The sequence below is a fragment of the Micromonas pusilla genome, assembly GCF_000151265.4.
Source record: "Micromonas pusilla CCMP1545 genomic scaffold MICPUCscaffold_1, whole genome shotgun sequence".
NCBI lineage: Eukaryota > Viridiplantae > Chlorophyta > Mamiellophyceae > Mamiellales > Mamiellaceae > Micromonas > Micromonas pusilla.
Genome location: NW_003315882.1, coordinates 507,536 through 519,617, shown reverse-complemented (window position 1 = coordinate 519,617; position 12,082 = coordinate 507,536). Strand labels below are relative to the sequence as shown.

Sequence of the window (12,082 nt, the reverse complement as noted above, 5' to 3'; positions counted from 1 at the left end):
CGGTGGGCGGCGCGCTCTTCGCGATGGGCGTGTACCGCGCGTTGATGACGTGAGCGCGCGCGGGGGGGGTTGGGTCGCGTCGTACCGTTAGATCCGTTAGAGATAGTCTAGCTGCTAGAGATTAGAGTTCGTTGACGAGGGATCTATCAGCCAGGTCTCCCGCGCGTCGCCGTCGCGCCGCGCGCGCCGCTCGTCCCGACGTCACTGACACTCGCACAGCTCGAGATCCAGCGCCACTTTTAGGCACTGCTTCGAGCAGTACCACGCGCGGCGGCACTTGTGACACCGAACCTTCACGCCCTTCTTCGAGCATCGATTGCATCGCTTGTACGCCTTGACCTGCTTGCTGAAGCCGCTGTCGTCCCCGGGGAAGAGCGCCTCCTTCGCTCTCAGGAGGACGACGATCGCGCCGACGGCTCCGACGACGGGGAGCACGAGCGGGGGGAGAGGGATCTTTCGCAGCAGGGACGCCATCCTCGCGCGACGTCTTCTCGCGAGGCGCCCGCCGGCGAGGTCGTTGTGAGCGGATTTCGCTCTATGCGCCGGTGGATTTTATTATTCACTTTTTCGGGCACGGGAGCGGGAGCACGGGGATGGGGACGTGGATGCGGGGACAACAAAATTTGATAGGCCGCCTTGAAAGCGCGAACAAAATTTGAAAGAACGATTTTCATCGGCGCGTTATCGGCAATCAGGCATTCACCCTCGATCTCGCCTCGCGATTGCATAGCACGACGACCTGGGGCGGCTGGCTCTCGCGCGCGCTTTGAACGAGATAGCGCGACCGCCGCCGCATCCGCGCCGACGCACTGTCCCTCGCGCGTCGCCGCACGCTCACGATACGTGGCGCGGACATCACGCGAGCGCGCGCCGAGGGTCTCACCCGCGAGGTCGAATCCCGCGACGGGACCGCGACGACGCCGCGACGGGAGGGACGCGCGCGCGTTCAGGGTCGAGGCGGTATAGTCGTCGATCGGAAAAAGTTGGCGTAATCTTTTTTACCGAGCCACGACGCGAGCGAACGCGCCGTTCGCATCATGGGGAAGAAAGGAGGCAAGAAAGGGAAAGGGCTCCCGAACCTCAGCGATGACGAGGACGTCCCGGATCCGATCGCCGCCGGCGGTGGCGGCGGCGGAGGCGGCGGCGGAGGCCCGAAGAAGAACAAGAAGGGCAAGCGAAGAGGGGACGCGAGCTCGGACGAGGACGACGCGCCGCCCGCGAAAGCGCCGCCGGGGAAGACCGCCGCCGCCGCGGACGACGACGACGACGCCCCCGCGCTGTCGCGAGCGCAGAAGCGCAAGGACAAGAAGAACAAGAAGGGAGGCAAGGGCGGAGGCGGAGGGAAAGGCGGCTTCGACGACGACGACGACGACGACGACGATCTCCTCGCGCTCGCCGCGATGGGAGGCGGCGGCGGCGGCGGCGGCGGCGGCTCGGACGACTCCGAGGACGAGCCCCCCGCGTTCAAACCGCCGGCGAAGAACAACCAAAAGAAAGGAGGGAAGGGCGGCGGCGGCGCGGCCGGGTTCGCCGCGCTCATGGGCGGCGACTCGGACGAAGACGCCTCCGAGCCGGAGCCCGAGCCGGAGTCCGACTCCGACGGCGACGCCGCGCCCGCGCGCGGCGGCGGCGGCGCCGCCGCGGGGTTCGCCGCGCTCATGGGCGGCGACTCAGACGAAGACGACGACGGCGCCGAAGAGGAGCTGGAGCCGGAGCCGGAGCCGGAGCCCGAGCCGGAGCCCGAGCCGGAGCCCGACGTTCTCGTGAAGAAAAAGAAGAAAAAGAAGGGAGGCTTCGACGCGCTCGCGCTCGAGGACGACGAGCCCGAGCCCGAGCCCGAGCCCGAGCCCGAGCCCGAGCCGCCCGCGGCGCCGCCCGCGGGCGACGACGGCAGCGACGACGAGCCGCTCCTCCTCGTGAAGAAGAAGAAGAAGAAGAAGCCGCTCGATTTGAGCGCGCTGACCGGGGAGGACGAACCCGCGGCGGCGGCGGCGGCGGCGGAGCCGGGGTTGATCATCGCGGAGGTGACCGAGTGCGCGCCGCATCCGATGGCGGACAAGCTCACGATCTGCCAGGTCGACGTGGGCGACGGCGAGCCGCTTCGCGTCGTGTGCGGCGCCCCCAACGTCCGCGCCGGTCTGAAGGTGATCTTCGCGCGCGTCGGCGTCGTCGTTCCGAGCACCGGGGCGAAGCTCGCGAAGACGCCGCTGCGCGGGGTCATGTCGGAAGGGATGATTCTCTCCGCCGCGGAGATGGGGTGGATGCCGAAGGCGGTCGGGATCATCGAGTGCCCGAAGAAAGCGCCGGTCGGGGAGCCCGCGCCCTTGGACCCGCCGCCGGACCTCGCGATGGCGGACCCCGCGGCGAAGAAGAAGAAGAGCAAGGACAAGGACGGGAAGGAGAAGAAGGAGAAGAAGGAGAAGAAGGAGAAGGAGAGAGAACGCTCGCCGACGCAGGAGGCGGAGGCGGAGGCGCCGCCCGCGGAGCTCGTCCTCGGGAAGAAGAAGAAGAAGAAGGCCGCGCCGGAGCCCGAGCCCGAGCCGGAGCCGGAGCCGGAGCCCGAGCCGGAGCCGGAGCCGGAGCCCGAGCCGGAGCCGGAGCCGGAGCCCGAGCCGACGGCCAAGGAGGAAAAGACGAAGAAGAAGAAAAAGAAGGGCGGCGCCAAGGAGGAGGAGAAGACCGGGGACGACGACCTCGACGCGCTGTTCGCGGAGCTCGGGATCGAGAAGAAGGAGGAGGACGCCGGAGGCGGCGAGTCCAAGGCTGCGAAGAAGCGGCGCGAGAAGAAGGAGCGCGAGGCGGCGGCGGCGGCGGCGGCGGCGGCGGGCGAGGGCGGCGGCGCCGCGGCGGACGGCGCGGATGATGGCGGCGCGGCGGGCGGCGCGGAGGAAGGCGAGAGCGTCTGGGAGAAACAGCTCGAGGAGCTCGAAGCGCTGCAGGCGTCCGGGGAGAAGCTCAACGACTCGCAGAAGAATAAGCTCAAGAAGCTCAAGAAGAAGGCGAAGGAGAAGGAGGCGAAGGACGCGAAGGGCGGCGCCCCCGGCTCTGGCTCGAAATCGGGCGCCGGGAAGCCGTCCGCCGCGGTGCTCAGGATGCAAGAGCAGATTCGTCTCCGCGAGGAAGCCGAGGCCGCGGCCGCCGCCGCGGAGGCGGAGCGGATCGCGCAGGAGGAGGCCGAGGAAGCCGCTGCCGCCGCGGCCGCCGCGGAGGCGGAGGCGAAGCGCCTCGCGAAGAAAGAGCGCGAGCGTCTGAAGAAGGAGCAGCTGAAGAAGGAAGGGAAGCTCCTGACCGGGAAGCAAAAAGAGGAGCAACGGCGGTTGGAAGCGATGCGCGCGCAGATCCTGCAGAACTCCGGGTCGTCCGGTAACCTCGCCGCGGACGACGACGGCGACGGCGAGCTCAGGCGCTCCGTCGTCGTGGACGACCGCAAGAAGAAGAAGGAGCTGTTCGAGCAGCGTAAAGCCGAGGCGATCGCGCGCAAAGCCGCGGAGGAAGAGGCGGCGATAAAAAAATTGCAGGAGGACAAAGCCGCGGCCGCGGCCGCGGAAGCCGCCGCGAAGGCTGCGGCTGCCGCGGAGGAGAGCGACGACGCGGAGGACGACTGGGACGCCGTGGACGACCTCGACGCGCTCGTGAAGATCCCGAACAAGGCGGAGGAGGAGAGGAAAGCGAAAGAGGCGGCCGAGCGCGAAGCCGCGCGACTCGCCCTCGACGCGGAGAAGAAGCGCAAGGCGGCGGAAGAGGCCAAGGCGGCGAAAGCGACGGCGAAGCCCGCGCCGGGGAGCGGCGGTAAGGGCGAGAAGCCGTGGGCCGCGGCCGCGAGAGCGAAAGCGGAAGCCGCGAAAGCCGCGAACGCGGAGGCCTCGGATTCCGACTCCGAGAGCGGCTCGGATTCCGACGCGTCCGGTTCCGATTCCGACGCGTCCGGCTCGGACAGCGACAGCGACAGCGACAGCGACAGCGACAGCAGCGACTACAGCTCGTCGGACTACACCTCGAGCGAGGAAGACTCCGACGACGAGCGCGAGCGTTTACACCGGGAGAAGATGCAGGTCGCGAAGACAGCGCGTCTGGCGCGGTTCGAAGCGATCAAGGCGGCGAGGTCCGCGGATCGCCTGCGGTGCCCGATCATCTGTATCCTCGGGCACGTCGACACCGGGAAGACGAAGATCCTCGATAACATCCGTCGCACGAACGTTCAGGACGGCGAGGCTGGCGGGATCACGCAGCAGATCGGCGCGACGTTCATCCCGGACACCGCGATTCGCGACCGGACGTTTCAGCTCAACAAGGGCGAGCTCAAGCTCGACGTCCCGGGTCTCCTCGTCATCGACACCCCCGGGCACGAGTCGTTCACGAACCTCCGCTCGCGCGGATCGTCTTTATGCGACCTCGCGATCCTCGTCGTGGACATCATGCACGGCCTGGAGCCGCAGACGCTGGAGTCGCTGAACATGCTGCGGATGCGAAAGACGCCGTTCATCATCGCGCTGAACAAAATCGACAGGATGTTCGACTGGGACGCGAAAGCCGACTTCCCCACCCGGGAAACGCTCGCGCTTCAGAAACAGCACGCGCGCGCGGAGTTCGAGGACCGCGCGAAGAAGGTCATGCTCGAGTTCGCGAACGAGGGCTTGAACGCGGCGATATATTGGGACAACCCGGACGTGCGGAAGTTCATCAACGTCGTCCCGACGTCCGCGATCACGGGCGAGGGCATTCCCGACATGATCCACACGCTCGTGGACCTGACGCAGACGAGGATGAACGAACGCCTTCGGTTCTTCGACGCGGTGCAGTGCACAGTCCTCGAGGTGAAGATGCTCGAGGGTTTGGGGACCGCGATGGACGTCATCCTCATCAACGGCACGCTTCGGGAGGGAGACACGATCGTCGTCGCCGGGCTGCAAGGCGCGATCGTGACGACGATCAGAGCGCTTCTCACGCCGCAGCCGATGCGAGAGATGCGCGTGAAGGCGAACTACGTGCACCACAAGGAAATCTCCGCGGCGATGGGGATCAAGATCGTCGCGAACGGACTCGAGCAAGCGATCGCGGGGACCTCGATGCTCGTGCAGAACAAAGAGGACGACCTCGACGAGCTCAAGGACGAGGTGTTGTCCGACATGAAGAACGTCTTCTCGCGGGTGGACAAGAGCGGCGAGGGCGTGTACGTGCAAGCGTCCACGCTCGGGTCGTTGGAAGCGCTGTTGGAGTTCTTAAAGTCCGACGCGGTGAAGATCCCCGTCGCCGGGATCGCGATCGGGCCGGTGAACAAACGCGACGTCATGGGCGCGTCGGTGATGCACGAGCGGAAGCGACCGGAATTCGCCACGATTCTCGCGTTCGACGTGAAAGTCACGGAAGAGGCGACGCGGATGGCGAACGAGCTCAACGTCAAGGTGTTCACCGCGGACATCATATACCACCTGTTCGATCAGTTCACCGCGTACATGGCGGAGATCAAGGCGAAGAAGAAAGCCGCCGCCGCGGAGCACGTGTCCTTCCCGTGCGTGCTCAAGATCATGCCCAACTGCATCTTCAACAAGCGCGACCCGATCATCGTGGGCGTGGACATCGTGAAAGGCATCGCGCGCATCGGGACGCAGCTGTGCATTCCCTCGCAGGGGTTCATCGACATCGGTAAGATCGCGGGCATGGAGAGGGACCACAAGCAGGTGGACAAGGCGACGCCGGGGCAGTCGGTGGCGATGAAGATTCAACCCGTCAGCGCTGCGGAGAGCAGCCGACTGTACGGGCGGCATTTCGATCACAAAGACGAGCTCGTGAGCCGGATCACGCGCGAGTCGATCGACATGCTGAAGGAGAACTTCAGGGACGAGCTCGGGAAGGAGGACTGGCGGTTGGTCGTCGAGCTGAAGAAGAAGTTCGAGAACCACTACGGCGAACCCATGTGATGGAATCATTTTTTTACGCGTCGTCTTTTTATACGCGCGCCGCACCGCCCGCCTCTTCGAGCGGTCTGTCTCGCTACCTAGGCAAACAAAGCACACAAAGCATACTTCTGGTTTTCTCAACCGCGTCACACGTGCTCTAGCGCCTCGAGCGGGTAGTACCACCCGTACGTCGGGTATCGCCCTCCGGCGATGGCGACGAGGCCGTTCGGGACGGATAACCCGACGACCGGCGACTGCCGATACGCCTTGGAGACGACGCCCACGGGGAAGGGCTTTCCCACGGTGTCGTCCATGCCTTGCTCCCATCCGACGGCATAGTCCTGCGGCGGTTGGGTCGGACGCGAGGGTGGTCGGGGGGGTCAGGCGCGAAGCGCGGAACGACTGAAGAAGATCAAAAAACCAAAAAACCAAAAAACCAAAAAACCAAAAAACGCGGGCGGCGCGCGGTGGGCGCGCGCCTGCGCGTCGCCCTCGCCGCGGCACATCTTCTTCACCGATTCCACGTCCTTCTTCACGCGGACCCACATGCCTGTCGTCACGTTCTCGTGCGTCAGCGGGATCCCCCGCTGCTCGACGACGGACAGCTTGCGCGTGTACTTCATCTTCCTGCGCGGTTTCGAACGAACAGAAAAAGAAGCGAGCCGCGTCAGGCGAGGCTGCGCGGACGGATACCTGTACACGGACGGTGTCCTCGGAAAACCCGAGAGACGCGTCGGGGAGGGGCGAGGGGGCGAGCGAGGAGCCGACGCGCGCGAGGCGAACGCGCGAACGCGTCTTACGCGCGATCGATACGCGATTCGCGTCGTCGAACCCGCGCGCGAGGACACGACGCGCGCGCGCGCGCGCGCGCGTCCGGCGACGATGCTCGCGCGAAATCTGTCGGTAAAAGCGCCCGGAGAGCGAAAGCGCGTACCTGAATCCGGGGGGCATCTCCCCCAACGTCATCGCGTCCAGCTTCCTCTTCGCGCTCTGCTCCGGCAGCGACGCCTCGTTCACCGCGACCCACGACCGGTGCTTAAAGTGCGTGCACACGGTCTCGAGCCTCGCGAGGTCGCGGCCGTCGAGGAACGAGCAGACGTGCCCGAGGACGTCGTCGCTCAGCGAGAGGAGCCTCGACGCGCGCTCGTTCTCCGAGCGGTTCCTCGCGAGGAGGTGCTGCCGCCGCGTGAGCGGGCCGCGCTGCATCGCGCACGCGGCGACGTTTTCGGACGACTTCGCGTTCGAAGGCGCCGCGCGCGACGGCGCGTTGCTCAGGGCTCGGTTACTCAGCATGTCGCGCGCGGGGGGCGTCCGTGCGAGAAAAACTGACACTCTTTTTCTTCCTCTCAGCGGTTTTTTCGTCATCCATTTTCCCGGGAGCGACCGCGGTCGGTACACGTAGGTTCTCTTGATCGGTCGATGACACTGGATGACACGTATTCATCGGTCAGCTGAAAGGGAAAGTGATCAAATGTTGAAACCGAGGGATGGGTGAAATACGATGCCGATCCGTCTGACGAGAGAAAATCGACGAACGGCGATCCGCGCCGGATCGCTTGACGGCACCCGGTGCCGGCTTTTATTACTGTCACTCGGCGCCGTCCCGTCCACCGCCGTCGCGCGCTGGCCGGCCGTCATGGTGAAGAAGGACGTGGATAAACACGCGGGGAAGTCCTCGGAGCACGCGCCGCTGGTCCCCATCCCCGGGCTCTCCACCGCGGAGGCGCGGAAGCGGCGGTTAGAGGAGGACGCCGGGAGCACGGAGGAGCGAAAGAGGCGCGCGCAGGTCGCGAACTGCGACGCGCAGCGTCGATGTCGCGAGCGCAAGCGCGAGCACGTGAAACAGCTCGAGGACGAGAACGCGCGGCTGAGGGAGACGAACGCGCTGTTGGAGACGCAGCTGCGCGAGTGCGAGCGAAGGCTGCGAGAGCTCGAGGGCGGCGCGCCGCGAACGAACGCGGCGTCGGGGAGCGCATCGCGGCCGATTAAAAAGCGCTGACGACGGCGAAGACTCATTCACTCGCGAGAGACGCCCCGGCCCCCGCCCCCCCCCGCGCGCGAAGTATCACGACGCGTCGCGCGCGCGACAGTATTAGCGCGCGCGAGATGTAGCAACGAACGATCGAATGTAAACGCGGCGTGCTATCCGCCGACCGACGACGCCTCCGCGTTTTCGGCGTTCGCTCGCCCGTAGGCGCGAACCGATCGATCGATCGACCCTCCGCCGCTCGGAGAGATGCGACGGGCAAAGTCCTTAAGGATCGGCGTCCACATCGCCAACGCGGTCGTATGGGGACCAGTGTGAGATAGAACGCACCTCAGGTTCGCTCGCTCGCTCGCTCCTCCGTCCTTCTTTATTCACGACGCGATCTGATCAAACTCCGCGAACGCTCTCTCAAGCATCTCCGGGCACCCCGTCGGCGCGATCAGCCCTCGCTTCAGCGCGTCTTTCTTCAACCCGACGGTGTACTCCTCCGGGAACTTGTAGCCCAAGCCGTCGTGGAACTGGTGATACACCTCGGCTCGGTAAAACGGCAGCGCGGCGGAGTCGTAGATCCAAACCGCGTTGAAGACGTCGTCCTCGCTCGCGTCTTTCCCGGACATCTTGTTCCCATCGCCTCGCACGAGCTTCATCCCGTTGACGTTCTCTTCTTCGATGACTCGCATCAGCGGCGAGTCCGCGCCGCCGGGGAGGCCGATCATGTTGCGGTACCCCGGTCCCGCGTCTTGCGGGTCCAGGCGCTGCATGCCGAACCCGCGAATCTTGCGGAAGTTGGCGAAGTACGTCCTGCGGCGTCGGCGTCGGCGTCGGCGGCGGCGTCGGTCGGTCAGTCAGTCGGTCGTCGTCGTCGTCGTCGTCGTCGCGGAGGTGGGAGGCGGGAGCGGGCGCGGGAGAGGGAAGAAAGAAGAGAGCGAGAGAAGAGCGAGAGAGAGGAGAGAGAGAGAGAGGAGAGAGAGAGAGAGGAGAGAGAGAGGGGATCGTTCGTTCGTCACTCACTTTGCGAACTCGCGCAGGTCCTCCACGGCGGCGTCGCCGTCGTCGCTGAGCCTCGTCCGGACGACCTCGCCGTGGCCGAGTCGCTCGTACACCGTGTCGGGGGCGCCGTAGTAGTAGCACACCTTCCCGTCCGGACCTTTCGTGGAGTACCCGCCCGCGTATCCGACGAGGGAGGTGACCTCCGCGTCGCTTCGGCCGCGTCGACGCTCCGCCTCCACGAACTCGTGCTGTCGGCCCCAGAAGCACCCGTTTCCGAAGTAAATCTCCGTCCCGGGCGCGGCCTCCGCGACGGCGAACAGCTCGACGCCGCCGCCGCCGCCGACGGCGCGCGCGGCGACCGCCTCCGCGGCGGCCTCGGACGACGACGTCGTCGTCGCGGAGGAAGCCGCGGACGCGGCGTCGACGAAGAACGTCGACAGCGTCGCCGCGAGCGCGGCGCCGAAGAAGGAGCGACGTGTCGTGGACGACGACGCGTGCGCCGGGCGCGGGGGCTCGATCTCGGGCGCCGCGCTCGCGCGCGCGGCGAGATGACGCGACGACGACGCGAAGCGCGCGCGCGACGCGCGGCGTGCGGAGGATATCGCGAGGGGAGGGGCGAACGTCGTGGTCGACATGACGGCGTCGTCGGGAGCGTCGATGGCGCGCGGATATCTGGCGGAGTCGTCGCGTTGTCGTCGTCAGCTCTCGCGATCGCGTCCAGTCGTCTCGCTCGCGTGCCAGATCTAGGATGCCGTTCAAACGCCGCGCGCGGCCGCACGTGCACGCGATCGAGGACGCGAGGTCACGTCGTCGCGCGTCATGAGCGACCGCGACGCGCCGGCGTGGAATCCCCCGCCGCCGAAACCGGCGTTGAAACCGCCGCCGCCGAGCGCGCCGCGAAGAGAACCCGAGCGCGACGCGGGGAACCGCGGGCACGCCGCGCCGTCGTCGGGATCTCATCGTCCTCCTCATCATCGGCCGTCCGAGGGGTGGCCCGCGCCCGCGCACGGCTCGCACGGCGGCGCGTGGAGAGCGCAAAATCACGGCTCGCGCATTCGCGACGATCCTCCGGGGGCGGCAAAAGCCAGAGCGCCGTACGGACCCGGCGGCGGAGGAACGAACGAGCGATGGCGAACCGGCGACGGCGGCGATTGGGCGGGACCCGCCGCGACGCAAGCTGTACCTCCGGCGCCGCCGCCGTCGTCGTCGTCGCGTCCGCCGGATCACCGCCCCCCCGAGGTCGCGCCGCGTCCCGCGCCCGCGCCTCCGGCGATGCCGCCGCCGACGCGCGCGCCCGCGGCTCCCGCGGCGCCGCCGCCGACGCGCGCGCCCGCGCCGCCCGTCGCCGCCGCCGCGGCGGCGACGACGAGCGCGCCCGGTAACCGATACGCTGCGTACAGCGACTCGGACGACGACGACGACTCGGACGACGACCGCGGCCGCGGAAGCGCCGGGAACCGAGCCGGGGACGGCGCGAGGGATAGGGAAGCGGCCGCGGACGGAGACGGGGGCGATCGCCGCGACGAGCCGCGCGCGAGCGGCGCGGACGGCGGCGATCGGCCCGGGCCGTCGACCGCGGCGGCGGCGCCGCCCCCGCCGGCGGCGATCAAACCGCCGACCGCGCCGCCGCGTCGCATGGACCCGGTCGGCGCGTCGGCGGCGGCGAAAGCGCCGCCGCCGAGCGTCATGAGCCTCTTGGGGAGCATAAGCAAAGCTCCGAAGATCGCGGTCGCGGTGCCGACGAGCGGCGGCGGCGGCGGCGGCGGCCCGCAGGCGAAGGCCACGGCGATCGGCCTCACCGAAGCCGAGATCGCCGAACGCGCGCGGAAGCGCACCGAGGGGCTGCCCGTGAAGCCGCCGTCCGCGGACGAACACAAGAAGCGCGCGCGGGAGGGCGTCGCGTCGAACGACGGCGGAGGGAAGAAGCGTCGATTGCCGTCGCCGGCGGCGTCGCGAGCGCCGCCGCGATCGCCGCCGGTGCCGCCCGGCGTCGTCATGAAGGACAGGAGCCAGCCCGCGGGAGGGAAGGAGTACTTCACGAAGAACTGGTCGGACTTTTTAGAGTCGTGCCTGGGGATGGACCATAAGGAGGCGCAAAAGGAACTGGACGCGCTCGTGCCGTGGTCGGCGCACCCGTTCCAGTCGTACAGGTTTTACGGCTCGGTCGCGACGGCGGGGGGATTCGAAGCGCTCGACGCAGGCACCATGGAGACCATCTACGAGAGGGGGGGGTTGAAGAAGAACTACCGCGCGGGGCATCCCGAAGACATCAAGATGCTCGAGAAGGCGTACGACGACTACTTCATGCACTACGAGAGGTGTCATCCCGACGACATCCCCGGGAAGATCAGCGACTCGGACTCCGACTCCGACTCCGACGAGGACGAGACGTCGGCGTCGGAGAGCGAGGAGGAAGACGCCACGGACAGCGACGAGGACGACGACGCGAGCGACGAGACGAAAAAGAAGAAGAACAGCTTCAAGGTCCGCCTCAACGTCGACGAGAAGAAGGAGAAGAAGAAACGCGCGCGCCCGAAGAAGGAGAAGCCCGCGAAGCCCGGCGGCGGGAAGAAGCGAGGCGGCGGCGCCAAGGCGGGCCCGGGGGCGATCGACGAGAGTCGCGTCTGCCGCGTCGGGCACCCCAAGGTGATCGTCGGCGAGCCGCCCACCGGGTGGCCGCTCGAGGCGAAGCCGGACGCGCACGGCCCGGGGTATCTGTACTACGCCGGGGACGTGTACGTGCAGTACCTCAAGCGCGCGACGGGCAATCACGTGGACGAGTCGTACCGGCGGTTCACCGCGGACGGAGGCGACGGCGGCGCGTTCGAGGACACGGATCCGAAGGGGATGGAGGAGGTCGGGAAGACGCAGGCGAACTTGCGGTCGAAGGTGGCGATCGCGAGGTACCTGGAGCGTTGCGGCGTCGCCGTGGGCGACGATCTGAAGGGGATGAAAGGGAGGAAGAAGGCGTGATGAGCGCGGGAGTAGAGGCCGCGGGTGCGTTCCATGGCCTACGAAACAAGTAGGCCCTACATCGGTCAGTTGAAAGGAGCCGCGATCAAATAGCCCTATTGAACCCATATCGCGAACGAGAGAAAAATCGTCGTCGACCCTTCCCGCGGTTCCCGCGAAAAGTCAACCGCCGCAAGACGTCGCCCTCCCGTCAGGTGCCGCGGCGCGGAGAGGCCCGGCGGACGTCGAGGCGAGG

At 67.4% G+C, this 12,082-nt stretch overlaps 6 protein-coding genes across 6 annotated transcripts; 3 read left to right on the top strand and 3 right to left on the bottom strand.

Moving 5' to 3' along the window:
- Positions 1–201: 201 nt before the first annotated feature.
- Positions 202–474, bottom strand: MICPUCDRAFT_50036 (uncharacterized protein; the record flags this gene model as incomplete). The annotated part of the gene is made up of 1 exon (XM_003054837.1): positions 202–474. The coding sequence occupies one exon, from the start codon at positions 472–474 to the stop codon at positions 202–204; it is 273 nt and encodes a 90-aa protein (XP_003054883.1).
- Positions 475–1,037: 563 nt separating this feature from the next.
- Positions 1,038–5,918, top strand: MICPUCDRAFT_37808 (translation initiation factor; the record flags this gene model as incomplete). The annotated part of the gene is made up of 1 exon (XM_003055379.1): positions 1,038–5,918. One exon carries the CDS (start codon positions 1,038–1,040, stop codon positions 5,916–5,918), a length of 4,881 nt encoding a protein of 1,626 aa, XP_003055425.1.
- A 125-nt stretch (positions 5,919–6,043) lies between these two features.
- Positions 6,044–7,208, bottom strand: MICPUCDRAFT_50034 (uncharacterized protein; the record flags this gene model as incomplete). The annotated part of the gene is made up of 2 exons (XM_003054836.1): positions 6,402–7,208; positions 6,044–6,238 (listed from the first exon to the last, which is right to left on the bottom strand). The coding sequence occupies exons 1-2, from the start codon at positions 7,101–7,103 to the stop codon at positions 6,044–6,046; spliced, it is 897 nt and encodes a 298-aa protein (XP_003054882.1). The 5' UTR covers positions 7,104–7,208.
- A 190-nt stretch (positions 7,209–7,398) lies between these two features.
- Positions 7,399–7,896, top strand: MICPUCDRAFT_50033 (uncharacterized protein; the record flags this gene model as incomplete). Its single annotated transcript, XM_003055378.1, has 1 exon — positions 7,399–7,896. One exon carries the CDS (start codon positions 7,399–7,401, stop codon positions 7,894–7,896), a length of 498 nt encoding a protein of 165 aa, XP_003055424.1.
- Positions 7,897–8,005: 109 nt separating this feature from the next.
- Positions 8,006–9,509, bottom strand: MICPUCDRAFT_46171 (uncharacterized protein; the record flags this gene model as incomplete). Its single annotated transcript, XM_003054835.1, has 2 exons — positions 8,006–8,685; positions 8,896–9,509. 2 exons carry the CDS (start codon positions 9,507–9,509, stop codon positions 8,256–8,258), a joined length of 1,044 nt encoding a protein of 347 aa, XP_003054881.1. The 3' UTR covers positions 8,006–8,255.
- A 184-nt stretch (positions 9,510–9,693) lies between these two features.
- Positions 9,694–11,943, top strand: MICPUCDRAFT_46170 (uncharacterized protein; the record flags this gene model as incomplete). Its single annotated transcript, XM_003055377.1, has 1 exon — positions 9,694–11,943. One exon carries the CDS (start codon positions 9,694–9,696, stop codon positions 11,845–11,847), a length of 2,154 nt encoding a protein of 717 aa, XP_003055423.1. The 3' UTR covers positions 11,848–11,943.
- Positions 11,944–12,082: the final 139 nt, after the last annotated feature.